General features: G+C 49.5%; 1 protein-coding gene across 2 annotated transcripts in view; it reads right to left on the bottom strand.

Moving 5' to 3' along the window:
- SDK1 (sidekick cell adhesion molecule 1) overlaps positions 1-14,150 on the bottom strand; it is an 875,077-nt gene that overhangs the window by 181,283 nt on the left and 679,644 nt on the right. For both annotated transcript variants that reach the window (XM_045813352.2, XM_087866987.1), the window contains exon 17: positions 9,982-10,163. In XM_045813352.2, coding sequence (XP_045669308.2) covers positions 9,982-10,163 — 182 coding nt within the window. The remainder of the gene's footprint in view (positions 1-9,981; positions 10,164-14,150) is intronic.

Here is a 14,150-nt window from a genome sequence, read left to right as displayed (position 1 = left end):
ATGAGACCGTTCCGGAGCCAAATCTTTAAGTGTAAGTAGGAATCACCAGGTGAAAATGTGGTTGGAAAATTATTGCCTGAGCAGTGCCTGACACTGTAACTGGGCACGGACACAGACTCAAGGGCATGCACTCAACTCAACACCATGGTTCTGTTCTATGACCTGATGATAACCAGAGCTCTGATACAGAATGTACCCTCTGTGCAGCTTCCTGGAGGCCACGGCCAGACCAGGCACCCTGCTGATGGTGCAGATCGGGTTGTGTGGACTAGAGCAGGACATGCAAGGGCGCTCCAAGGCTGTGGGTGACAAGGCTGTGGGGTTCACCCACAGCACCCAGACGGGTAGCCCCTCAGCTCCTGTGGGCACCGCTTCTCAGAGCTTCTCAGCCACAGTGTTTCTGCTCCCTAGGTCACCCTGCACCTCAGCTATGCCTGGTAAAAGGGTTTTTCCTTATGCTCCGCTCAAACCTCGCCTTCCATGACTTGTGCCCGGTGACCCCCCATCTGTCTCCTGGGGAAACTGTCCCTCGCACATATTAGACAATTTGAAAATCACAAAAATGTCCAGTTAGGCTTTACTCCAACTGGCCAAAGAGACATGCTGTTTCTGTTTCCAGTATGGCAGGATTTAGGGAGCATTGCCCACTCTGTCCTGCTTTCCTCCTCTGAGAAGCCTTGGTTCACCCACAGCCCCTCACAGTGAGGCACCTGGAGCTGAGCTCAGCGCCCCAGGTGGCATCCAGCCAAGACCTGATTCCACAGGATTGTGATCTGGCTTGATCTGGAAATGCGTGGTCTGCACCGGGAGATTAAGACTGTGGTCGCAGCTCTCCTCGGGTCCATGATCACAAGCCTCTTTCCCCACTTCTCTACCAGGAACACGTACTGCTATTTACAACCCACAGAATCTGAGATGATGCCGGGTGAGCCCTTTTCCTGTGCTGTTCTCTGCAGCTGAAAGAGTGTCTCTCAGGCGAGCGCTCAAACAATATTATGCAGACTCTGCAAAGCTTACGTGCAACACCCTTGAGTAAATTCTAGGCCATCGTTACCATTCGTCTGTGACTCAGTCTACGTAAATGGCAGAATCGGTTTATGGTCATTGTTAATCTAAAGGAAGCGGCACTGACAACCAGGCTATCTGGCGGTGTGGAGATGCACAACACGTCAGACAAGGTGAACGAAGTGACGCTGTAGGAATTCACGGGGCCTCCTGGGACAGGGGCCATGGGTGTCCAGGCCTCTGTGTTAGGACAATGATTGACTTCTGCACACTGTTTTTTACCTCCATTGGACAGGGGCAAACCCAGGCTGACAGTGCTGGGCAGCCCCCTGATGATGCTGTGAAATCAGCTGAACTTAGCACAGGATGAAATTACAACTCTTCGCCCCACACAGTTTTTATCCAGTAAAGTAGCACTGTCTTATCTGTTGCAGATAAACCCGGAAAGTCAGCGTGCTGCTGCAGAAACGGTTCATCTCCTGTGGCCCTCAAGGACGCCGGGGGGCAGCGTGGCATGGGGCCGTTCAGGACCCACCTTGCCTGGGAGACAGTCCCGTCACTGCGGACCTGTTTGCTGGGGATGGATCTGCCGTCCGGGCAGCAGCTCCTGGAGGGGCCCCCTGCTGCGCTGCGCTGGGGCGCTCGGGTCTTTATGTCTTCACCGCAACTGCACACTCTGTTTTTCATTAGCCTTAAAGTAGATGATCTCGAATATTAAGGACTGCAGCGTCTATCCAGAGCTTAGTGGGGATTCATGGGCATCTAGCTCTTCAGGCAATCCTACAGAATTAAATGTCTCTGCCTTTCAAATAGGGGAGAAGCAAGCTCATTATTTGGAAGAATTACTGGCTCCACATTGCTGCATGGATGTATATATTACAATTTGTGTGTTGGGTGTTATCGTTAATTCCAGATCGTTACAGGCTGCGGATGAGTTCTTGTGTTGTGATGGCTCTTGCGGTTTTGATACACCTGAATGTTCTCGCTGCATTAAACATTCCTAACACATTATTAGGATAACAAATCTTGGACAAATAAGCTCGAGTATCTTTTTTTAATGGCCTGAATAAAAAAAATACTTTAAAACTTTAAAAGCGTTGTGCAGCCGTTTCTGAACTTATTTTCCCCAATGTTTTTGCCAGGCATCGGGAAGAAAACATTTGCGACTGGTTTTTAGGCTAGGGAGGGACAGTGTGTGGGGGCACAGCGGGAGGGCACTGGGCTTTCCTTGGAGCTTCTGAGAAAAGAAGAAGCAGGAGGGAAGGGGGGTCGTCATGCTGAATATGGAGATGAAATTGGCACAGCGTTGGAGACTGAAGAAGAAACGAGAAGCATCTGTCTTTAATCAGACATCTATTTATGCCGTGTTTATATCTCAGGCATTGTGCTTGGATTTGGGGATACACATACAAATCAGACAGATCGGACACAGCCCCCACCCTCGAAGAGTTCCCAGGCTTGTAGGGAAGACCAGTCTGTACATGACAAAATAATACGCTGGTCACAGCATCTTAAGACTGGTGTGATTTCTCCTTGTGTCTTCCAGTGGTAGCTGAAGGGCAGGTCTTACTCTGGGAAGCCCTCCTCGATCGTGAGGTCATCTGCACAAATCTAGGTGCTGGAACCCTCCTCCAGCCCCCAGATCTTGGCTCTGTGCCCGGGACGGTCATCCCTCTCACACCCCACTCAGAACCTTGTTTGATGTTTTATCGTGGGTTCCAGTGGTGTCTCCCTTGTGGACCCTGAAGCATCCTACAGGCCGGTGGGAGCCTCTTCTGAAAGGGTTGCCACATCAGCTGAACCAAGCGCCCTGTGTTGCTTGAATTCAGTTTTCTTCAAACTGTAGGTCACAAATGCGTTAGCAGACCAGGAAATCCATTTAGTGGTCACAGCCAGTGTTTGTGAAAGAATGGGAGAACGAAACAGAGTGAAATGGGATAGAAAATACCAAAGAACATCACACAGCGTAAGGGTGACTATTGTTCTATGAATCTTTTGTTTCAGCTGCGTGTGTGTGTGTGTGTGTGTGTGTGTGTGTGTGTGTACTGGGTTTCAATGTCAGATTTCCCATTGTACACTGCAGTCCAAAATATGCACAACTACGGCAAATCCACCTGCCGTGTGCACAGAAGTAAGATGAGATCTCGCTTCTTTTCTATCCTATATTCAAGCTGCACTGGAAATCTGGAAGTAATTTCTGTCCATGTTTGATACATGCAGAATGAAAACAGCACAGATTCCAGCATTTTCCAGCTATGTGACTTTGGGCAAGTTAGTTACCTCTTGGAGCTCCCATTTTTCTCTGCGAAGTAGGAGCAGGGACGCCTCTCTCTCACGACCGCCAGGGGGATGACCAAGGTGAGGCATGGCGTGTTCGTGCATAGCAGAGGCCTGTGAAAACTCGTATAGAGTGGCTTCCTCCAAAATGCTAGTTTCCTGTCCTTTCCTTTTCTTTCCTGAAAATTCTAAAAGACTGAATTGAGCCTATTCCTGATGGAACATCCCATGTCATTTTCTACAGTTCTTACTTAATGTTGTAGGTGATTCTGGGAGAATCTGCAACATTATCCTATTCTGTAGGCACAGCCCGAGGTCTAGGAAGTCTTAAGGATTGAGAAACAAATCTTTTGTGCAATGTCATTTATGCCACATTGAGAATTTCCCAAGAGGAGATCCGAATGGAGCTTGCAAACAGAGTGTTCATTTATAATCCTTACTTTAGAAAACCTTTCAAAGCCCAAGTGAACATTTAGGAGCTTTTACTAATGTTTTAGAAATGTGGATAACCAAATGTTTTTTCCATCTCTCTTTAAATATGAAATATTTCTCTTTCATTAGAAGGTAATGTTCTGAAACCAGAATAAATCATTATAGCACAAAAATACCTGTTACAGGAAGAAAAATGATAAAGAAATAAAACCAGGAAGAAATTAAAACCTTGGTGTGCTCAAAATGATGATTTATAGTATAATTTGTCTTTCGACCCTTTATGGAAACACCAGCATCTGCGTCTTTGTGAACACGGTTAAGAAACGGATGGAAGTTTGCTCGTCTACACGGGTGTACTTTAGGATCTGGCGGTCATCTCTCCCACTCATGCTCCAGCAGGATTCCCCACTCAGGCTCGCCTGAGAGTTCCACGGTCACACTGCGTCTGCATGGGGCTCTCCCGGGGAGCTGAACCGTTTTTAACAAAACCTGAATTTGGGAACCAAACACTGCATCAGCGCTGGATTTGGACCCTTCATCGCTTCAAATGACTACAGTGCCCTCCTCCTAAACGATAGGGAAGCTGCTGGCGTCGACAGTGGCAGTAAGAAAAATGCTTGTAATTATACGGGGCGTTTAGTTATGCAGAACTTACGCACCATGGCTTTTTCCACTCGCAACCGAAAGCATACTGATTTCCACAGCGTCTTGAAAGAAATTCCTGAGTCAATTTAAGTTATTTTCCATTTCATTTTGGGTAATCACGATGGAAATTTGACGAGCGGGTTCCATGTGCGCCGGATTTTAGGCCGCAGCTCCTGTGGCAGGAGGGGCCTTTCCTCTCATCCCCTTGGAAAGTTCATGTGGCTGGGAGTGTCTTAGAGTTTCACTGCTCGATTTGTAAGTTAATATGTTGCATTTAAAAATGCCTAGAGCAAAAAAGGTCATGGAGGCACGGCTAAGAAGATCTATTCAATGGGATTGGCGGACAGGATAATGTCAGAATGGTGGATGAGGGGGGCGTATGAAGGGGGGTATGGTGGTGAGAAAGTTTATATTAAAGAATCCCCACGTGTCCAAGGTGTTAGCCCACACTGATAATGCAAATAACCCAAGTAGACGAACCAGACACTTTAAATAGATCTCAATAATAAATGGGATTGAAAGGAAAAATGGGCCATGTGACGGGTGAATAGTAGGTTCAAATTACTTCAGGGATCGATAGCCCATTGTGTTGAACTCAAGGTACGGATGTCTTGCTTATCATCCTTCGGAGCTTCCGTGAAGGAAATACACTCGAGAGCCAACCTGTGTGCCCAGGAGCAGGTAAGCGCTCCCTGCCCCCAGGGCCAACGCTTGCCTGTCACTCCATGTCTGCTGTGGGCACCAGCACAGGCTACCTGTGCATGCTTGGCTCTGTCCCCCAGGCTGAGGCTGGGACGTTCCTGAGTTCTCTTTGAGAATGACTGGCCACCGTGTCACCCACCGCCTCATGGTGGCGGGAGCCGCACCAGCTCTCCCTGGCGTTCCGATGTTTTCTCAAGAGGAGCTAAATCCAAAGAGCTTATTAAAGTCAGGACAAATTACATCTCATTTCCCCTGATGGATCGGGCTTGCCGCTTGGCTGAAGGGAGGAGGAAAAATCAGGCGGGCTGGCCGGAAGCTTTATTCTTCCCGAAGCCCGGGTGCTTCCTGCTGTTCCCACTGTGTCCTGACAGACTTCAGAATTATGTGCATATACGTTCCAATAATTTTCCAAATTAGGCTGACAAATAATTAATTTTATGAGTTATTCTCTTCCCCTCTAATATACAGGCACTGAAATTATTCTCTCTCCAGCTTGCAAGGGCCAGCTCAGTCCTACAGGCTTTGTCAACATGCAGCACTAGCAGCTGCGGGGTGCCCCAAGTCCATGGGGAGGGGCCCCCAGTGTCCACAAGCATATTCAGCTGGTGCCCAAACAGACCTCAAGCTGAAGGCCCGAGGCCAAGGGCCCAAGGAGCTGTGGGGCTAGTGTCTGCTAATTCTTATGCGGGCGATTCTGAAGGATCATGAGGCGCTCTTCATGCAGCCACACATGAGACAGAGGTCATATGATTTTACGTCTAGAAACTGCATATCCTCTGCATTTGACTCCTTAGCAGGAGTCGCTGTAGAAAGCGAGGCAGAAACTGCTAGCTGCCCTCTACTATCTGTCCCCTCTTCCTTTCTTAGCAACCGGCAGAAATGTATCTGGCTGAAAGAGCACCTTTTTTTTAGGCTTTCCGGCACAGAGATATTCGATGAATTGTAAGCATAAGTCAGCAGCAGATGGAAAGTTCTTCAAGGATGAGCATACTTGCGTAGTTGGTTACAAGGCGTAACCTTGTGCTTTCCTCCTTTTAGAATGTGGGTGTGACAGCTGGCATTCCAGGAGCCAGCCTGTAGCCATGAGGCAAATGTTAAAGATGGTAAAGCAAAAAGAAGGATCCTGACTCTCTGGGGACCATGGAGCTGCCTGGGGATCCTGTGCAGCCCAAGGCCTACTCTTGATGGGAGAAAATAAAAACTCCCCTCCGTTGTGTTTCAGCTGTTACTCTGGGTCTTTTCTCGCAGCTGGACTCCATTTTCAACCACTACAGACCACAGAACCCCAACTCCTCTGCTGCGGTCCCACCACGTAGATCCCAATAAAGCCACTTTTCACATCGATGGCAGGTTCCTCTGAGTCTCTCTGCTGGCGAGCCTTTGAAGCACGCTCATCACACCGATTTGGGGACAGAGAGGATGCGACTGCGCCCAAGCAAGGCTGGCTTCGTTAGTAGTTCTTCTGTCACAAATGTTAGCCTCCCCTCCCAGGCTAGGCTGCAAGTCCCTAAGATTGACAGTGTGTCCGGTGTCTTCCCCACTCTCGGTGCCGTGGCCCATCATGTGACCCTGAGCACACAGTAGGTGCTCACATCACTTCTTGAGATTGTCCTATCAGCAGAGAGATTGAGCCCATCTCTCTCGGTACAGCTGCCACTGCAGAAACATTCAGATACAAAGGAGACGCCGGGCGTTGCCCTGGAAGGACGGACGGGGACAATAGCAGCAACCAGGTATTTATGTAGGAGCTCAGGGCTTTCTAGGCCTTGACCTCATCTTGTCTCACATCTGCCCGCAAAGCAGTCAGGGCAGATAGTTTACAGATTGCAATTTTACAATGGGAAACTTGCGGCTCACAGAGGTTGAGGTGTTTCTTGAAGGCAGGTAAGTAGTAACTATGGAGTCAGGCCTTGATGGAATCGCAAGAAAGGGCTGCTTCTGGACAGATGTGAGTGAGCGTGTGTGTGGGAAGACAGCTCACAAACTCCTGCTCTCCATCATCGTCTCCCTAAATTATTCATGGCCCCTGCTGTTGCCATTTTTCTTCCTAATGCCTCACCTTCTAATCAGATCATTTTTTATCTGGTTTATTCCACCCCTGCTCCAGACCAGGTCTCCCGCCCCCACTCCCCAGTTCTTCTCAACCAAACGTCTAAATCCTCTCTTATGTGTATCCTCTCTTGGGTGGGGATGTTGATTCAGGGACAGAATTTACCAGTTGGTTCCCCTTTGCGAAGCTGTGGGGTGGTCGACCAGGATGCCCCTGAGGAACAGGGCTGGACCTGCACAGTGGGAATGTAAGGCGTGTGTGGGGCCAGTTGCCTCCCCTGCACATGCACCCCTTCTGACACCTGTCAAGCGCCACAGCCATGCCCAAGGGACAGTATCCCAATGCTGTGGTCAACAAGGGTCTCATCCCTGATTTTTCCTGGGGCTCAGGCTTGCTCCTCAAACAAAGGAGGGCCAGGTGGGTGGTGCTTCCTGGTTAAGACTCAGAGGCTGTAGCAAGGCTGGAGAAGCTCTGTGGAGTGACCAAGGGATGGGTGTAGCAATAGGTGTACAGCAGGGTCTGGAAACAGTGGGAAAAGACCCACTGCATTCCAGAAGCACGGGGTCCTTGCCCCAGGCTGTTATAGTCATGTGAGTGCACAGGAAAAGTCAAAAACACAGCTAGAGGAGAGGGGAGGACAAGACGCCCGTGTTTCCTATGCCTATACTGGTTAGGAGGGAGCAACGTCAAAGCAGAAATGCCTGCATGGAGGGAAGATGTGAATTATGACCACTCCCCTGGGTGCCCCTGAGACCTGCAGGGGCTCCGGGCTGGGGCTCCAACACCAGCCATCCAACGACCAGACAAAGGAAGATGACCCAGCTGCATAAGCTGAGACACGGATGGGGAAACTACACACAGGGCATTATTCAGAGACGTCAGCTCATCAAGAGTTTAAAAAAACCATACTGGCACAGAGAGCTAACAGAAGTCGGGTTCTCACCTAGCGGAGGAAAGCAAATCCTTGCACTGAACGGAAGCATCCTCAGACAATCTCTGCATCCGGAAGATCGTCCGACCCAGAGGTGGGAGCCCCCACACCCACCACCTCTGCCTAGCCCTACGCCCTGGCGTTTCAGACCAGCTAAGCTCCAGCTGGCCAGCGTTCAGTTCCCCTGTGAGGGCTGCAAGCAAAACCTGCCCTGTTCTAGCCGGTGCCCAGACCAGCTGTCCAGTCCGTGGAGGGGCTGGACCCCCCGGCTTTCACGCCCAGTCCCACGCACAAGGCATCGCGCTCCTGGGGCAGGCTGTTGTGAGGCTCTCGGACAGAACAGAGGTAAAGCTAGTTTAAAAATGATGAAGCACCGCCCAAACATACCGGCCTGCCCTTCTCATGGCCAGTGTCAGAGCTGCAGGGAACCCATCAATTCATGGCCAAATCATTGCCCTTCAGCCTGGAGTCGCTGTGGTCACTGGGGCTCCCTGTCAGCTCACCTGCACACCCACCAACAGGTTCGTCCTCCTCATACAGCATTTTGCTCCTGTTGCTCACGGTCTCAACCTTCAATGGCTCCCCAGTGCCAACCAAGTCAAAGCCAAACTCTAAGGCCACAAGCCCTCCTCGGCGAGGTGGAGATGTGCTTCCCCGCGCCCCCCACAGGATTCAGATGCACCAGTACTAAAATGAAGCAGCCGTAGTTAATAGTAATAGGGGACTGTTAATAGCAATATTCATTATTTTAAGTATTTCCAAATTTATTGTTACTAAGTAGACGAAGTAAAGCAAACATTAATTGTCCAGGTGCTCAGCTGTCTGCATTTTCCCATGAGTAATCAAGCCTCACGTGCGGATGAGCGGGTCCTTCCTGGCTGTCTTGCATTTTAAATATTCCTGCCAGTGAAATATTTCCCTGTGGAAGCAGAACGGACTGTACTTCATTTATAAAGGAGGCTTTATGGACTCACGGATGATGACAGACAGCCGATCGATAAGGGTGATGATAACAGTATGTAATATCAAGGAACATTAGGTCTCTGGCATGATTTGGGGAGAGAAGTGGGCAGTTAGAAACCTTATCATTTGAAAAAGGTCAAGGCCTGGTGGTAATAAAAATGCCTAAGCAAATAATCTCACACCTGTGAGTCAGCAGAGGCTAAAAGTGCTTAATGAAAGGAGTTGTCAATTTTGTGGGGCAATTGCTTCCCTGGACCAGGATCGGGGTGCTGTGGGCACATGCAGCCGCTCCAACACAGGGTCCATTTATTCCTGCCGAGTGTACCAACAGGGAAATGTGTTTCTGAACACCAGCTCTTCCTGCAGCTGAGAACCAGGTCTTCCAGAACACAGGGTGGGGATCAGCCTTAAAATGATGGGGTTGGGGTGTAGCCTACATTCTGCCTGGCCATTTTGGGGAGGGTGGGCGCAGGGAGGGGTTTTTACCGATTTAGTAAATTGTTTGGCTTGTGTAACTGAAAAAGAAAACCAAAAAAAAAAAAAAAAAAAAAAAAGCACCAGGCAGCAGATTCCTTTACTAAAAACAAAATTCTAAATAACCCCTCTCTTTGAAGAACGTCCACAGTATCGCCTGGGACTCCACAGCCAGCTTTACTGTGAAATGTACCATTATTCCATTTACAAACAGGCGGTTGCACAGATCTTTCCGAGAACACGTGGACTAGCTGAAGGGTGTGTGGAGAAGCTTCCTGGCCTTACCGCCTGGAAGAAAGCAGCTAGAAGGTTGTCAGTGTCCCTTCTACTGTGCTGCTACAGTGTAGCAACAGAGAGACTGAGTTACTGAGTGATGAATTTCCTTCTCATTGCCCCCGAGAGGCTTGGGCTCTTTATTTTTATTTCCAACACACTCCAGGCAAACTCGGCGCTTCCTGCTCCCCAGCAAAGACCAGGCAACGGCGCAGGAAAGCAAGCTTACCTCCTTGGAGGGTGTATTCGGTCACGGCCCTGCTGAAGACGCCCAGGCCCGCCCCGTTGTAGGCTGCCACCTGGATCTCATACTGCGTCCAGATGATCAGCTCTGTCACCAGGCAGTAGTTGACCTCTGGGCTGGTGATGTTGCGCTGCTGGTGTTCTCCCGGCAAGCCAGCCAAGCGGTACCTGCAGCAGAGCAGGGAGAAACGGCTGGAACCAGGCATCGCATGTACCCACACTCGCTCCGCAGTTGGAGGGAAATGAAGTAAACAGACGAGAGTGAAGCCAGAGGTCAGGCCCGGACAACACGGCCTCCTAAGCCAACCATTCCAAAACGGTGTAGAGTCTCACAGCGATTGTAAGCTCTGGGCTAAACAGAACTGACATCTCCACGGTGTGACGGTTAAGGAAAAGTGATGGCTTTTTAAGTGTAACTCGTCTGGGGAGCACAGTGACTCAGTACCAAAAATTTCAGACATGATTTCTGTCAGGGTGTTGCCATAAATGACACCTTGGGAGCAACGCTCCCCTCTCGTGGCTCCGAAATGTGGGAAGAAGCGGAGGAGCAGGCATCCTGCTGCCTCTTGGTCTCCCCTTGCATCTGGGGTTCTAGGTCTGTTCACGCGGGTCCCAGCACCAGAACAAGCGGCTCTAAATGGTGTTCCCACTTCTCCAATACCAGTCCAAAGCTACGTAGGACAAGCTGCTTTGTAGGGGAGCTTTGCGGATGAAATGGGTGAAGGGGTTAACTGTATGGTGACGGGCTGTGGCCAGACTTACCGGGTGATCGCTCTGCAGTGTATACAAAGTGAATTATTATGGTGTACACCTGACAGTAACACAGTGTTATAGACCAATTTTATCTTAGAAAAGGAAATGTGTAGAATGAACAGAATAATTCAACCCCCCCAAGACATAAATGTAAAGTTGTATTTATTTTAAAAAGGGACATACGTGCCTCTGGACTTAGAAAATATAGATATTAGGAAATTGCCATGTGTACTATGAAAGGACTTCTGTAGCATTATTTAGAAGAGCAAATGTGTTTCTTGATTTTGTCTGTAGAAGTGGATTGGTTCCCCAGGGTCCAGCAAGAGGCATGTGCTGGGAGGACCTGCCTTGGTCATCCTGCAGCTTCGAAAACACCCAAATCCTGTCCAAGAAGCAGCTCTTGCCTTGGGAAGATGCGGCCTCATTGAGTGGGAAAGGGTGAAGACGGAGGGGACCCTGAGCGAGAGGGCCCTTGATGGCAGGTTGGGGTCCGGCTCCCCACTTACACTGAGCACCACTGCGGGCTGCTCTGTTCCCTGTGCCATCCCGGGCAGATTGCCTAGGCACAAAGGGGAAGGCCGTGCCAGGCTGCTGCCATCAGAAGAAAGAACAACCCCTGAGATTCAGGCCCTTCCGTGGAAAACAGTCCTCCAAAGAGAACGACAGCTACAAATACAGTATGGAAGCACAGAGAAGGCAGTCAACGGTTCTTCGTGAAAGTCCAGGTTTTGTGAGGGCTGTCTCTCAGTTCCTCTTGCTACAGACCGTTTGCACAGGCAAGGCCTGTGTGGCGGGAAGTCCATGATCAAGAGTGGGCAGCACTGGAACAGCAAGAAGGCTCCAGGCCTCCTGCCCCCTCCTGCCTGAAAGCAGCAGCAGCTCGGGGGGCAGGAGGCGTGGGGACGGATGTGCTCCTCTGTGACGGGCAAAAGCGAAAGCGAATGCCTCACCCTGCATGTTTGCTTCCTATCCCATCCACTTCTGACACCTACTGACTTGACGGTCCTTTACTGAACTGCCTGCACCAAGCAGGTGTGGGTGCACTTCCTAGCGGGGGGTGAGGTTCGTTTGTATGACGTCATGGTCTTCAAGGCGGCGGCCCAGAGGGAGAGAGACAATCAGACATCTGGAAGAACGCAAGGCTCAGCCCCACACCCACAGTGGTGCCAGGATTGCCTGGCATATGAATGGTGCCCAGGACCACTTACAACCAATATGGCGCGTACTGGGCATGATCGCTTCAGAAGAGCTCCTTAGTGTGGACCCATCACCACACACTACACATTCCGGGGAAAGGCAAAGAAGTTAGCTCCAGAAGGCTCAAGGCCAGGAAGAAGACTGACGCACTCGGGGGCCTCAAGCAAAGTCTTACTGTCTCTGAGCCCTGGTTTTTAACTCCCGAAAATGACATCATCATAATGGCCTTTCACGGGGTTGTCACAAGAATAAAATGAAACAATGGGTGCCAAAGAGCCGTACGATGTAAAGCCCCCCGTAAATATTTCTGGTTTGGAAACACTGCTCGTCTAGGAAGTATGCTAAGCTAAGACACTAAGCCTGCATGAGCCGTATCCTCTCCTAGATCCCTGCTCATATGATCGTGCAAAACAAACCACAGGATTCATGTCTTGGAAACGGGCTACCCTCCTTTCTGTGGCAGGCAGGTTGGTCCATTCTGACCTGTGGCTCAGGGCGCTTCTGTAATATTCACAGGATGTCTGCGAAGGTCACAGTTAATAACGCAAGTGCAGGGCATCGTCCTCTGACTGGTGGGATACGTTGCCCGGGAGACTGTCTCAGACAGAACAAGACAATTTTTTCATATGGAAATAAACAGGAGAATGTTTTTAAAGGACATAACCCCTATGCTCCTCTCAAAGAAGCACCCTGCCCATTATTATAAATATTTTATTACTGCGCACACATCCTAACTACTTCTTATGGCCGGAGCCACGACGGTGATTTATTTCCATTTTGTTCTTCCGTGGATTCTGCTGCGCGTCTGACACAGACACTTGAGCCCTGGAGGATACACACTTGCAAACAGAGCTGATTTGCAGACCAGAGGATTATTCGGAAATGTTTCCAAGCAAATTCATTTTGGCATGGGTCTTCGATTTCTGAAAACTTTGATATTCACAGGGCTTGGGTAGTGCACCCTCATTTTAGGACTTTCTTGATTTAAACCCCCACAAATACAGATGCCCTCTTTCTCAGCACTCGACTCCACTGACACCATCATACAAAATCCTTTTAATGGTGGTAATCCCACAAAATAGAGAAACGTGCAGTTCCTGATGGGGTCTTGTAACATCAGAGAGATTTTATTATTAAAGTCCTCGCCTGGAGCTTGGTTCTGCGGGTTGACTTTTAAAGTCCTTACTTGGTAGCTGGAGCCCGAGGAACCTTCTCTGTGTGCTCAAGAAGAGATAGAGGCAGCCAGGATGACAAGCGTGTGTAGGGCTGGGCGGGGAGGGCAAGGAAATTATTTTCATTAGCTGATGAGCATGGGACATGGGGGACAGCTGGAGTGAGAGGTGAGCAGCAGAAACGGATAGGAAATCTGGGTGTACATGCAGTGGGAAGCTCCAGCCTATTTTCGGGAGGAAACTGGGAACTGCCCCAGGCCCACAGCTGCCCCCTACCCCAAGGGGCCAGTTCAGAGTCTCTTGTTGAAAGGGGGAGGACACTGGGGGCAGAGTGACCAAAGGGGCCCCAAGTGCTGATTCCAGTTCTCCAGCCCCCATGTACCCCAAGGGATGGCTGCATTTAAACCACTTTAGGTGGATAATGATCTAGCTTGTGTTTAGAGGATAATTCACATGCCTGAGGAAGACTTGGGAAGAGAAGTGAAGTGGTTGTGATGGGCTAATATGACATGCATATGGATAAGGGTGTGTTAAACAATGAGTGGATGATTACATCAATAGATACTGGAAGGAGCGGTCCTCCATATACAAAGAGCACAGAGCTAAAGAAGCCACACTTTTGTAACTTCTTACATTTGTCTAAGACATTACATTTGGCCCCTTTCGACCTCTGTTAACCCCATATTTGCTGATCACAAGCTCAGCATGGGCACGGGCTGGGCATTGGGAGGATAGTAGTGACAGACACCCACGGTTCTTGGCCCATAAGGCTGGGGAGGGAGACAAAGTGCATGTCCATGAATGAATATGTCTGTGGCTGTACCGTCTGTTAGAAGAGATTTCGTAAATACCCTTAAAACTGCTGTACTTTTTCCTGTTCACTACTTGTATCAACAAACCACTGCAATTATCACATTTGGTGCAATTTCAAGATTAGCAGTAGTTTTGGCAAACAGATTTCTTCTCTCCAACCCAGCTAAGTTCTTGCAGAGTCCTCTCAACATTCTTAGAAGGCTGACTGCCCCTTATAAGG

Source organism: Ursus americanus, chromosome 2, assembly GCF_024610735.1.
Source record: "Ursus americanus isolate L20-20 chromosome 2, mUrsAme1.1.p, whole genome shotgun sequence".
In the NCBI taxonomy this organism is placed as follows: domain Eukaryota; kingdom Metazoa; phylum Chordata; class Mammalia; order Carnivora; family Ursidae; genus Ursus; species Ursus americanus.
Note: the sequence above shows the minus strand (reverse complement) of the source record. Positions and strands in the feature narration are given on the sequence as shown.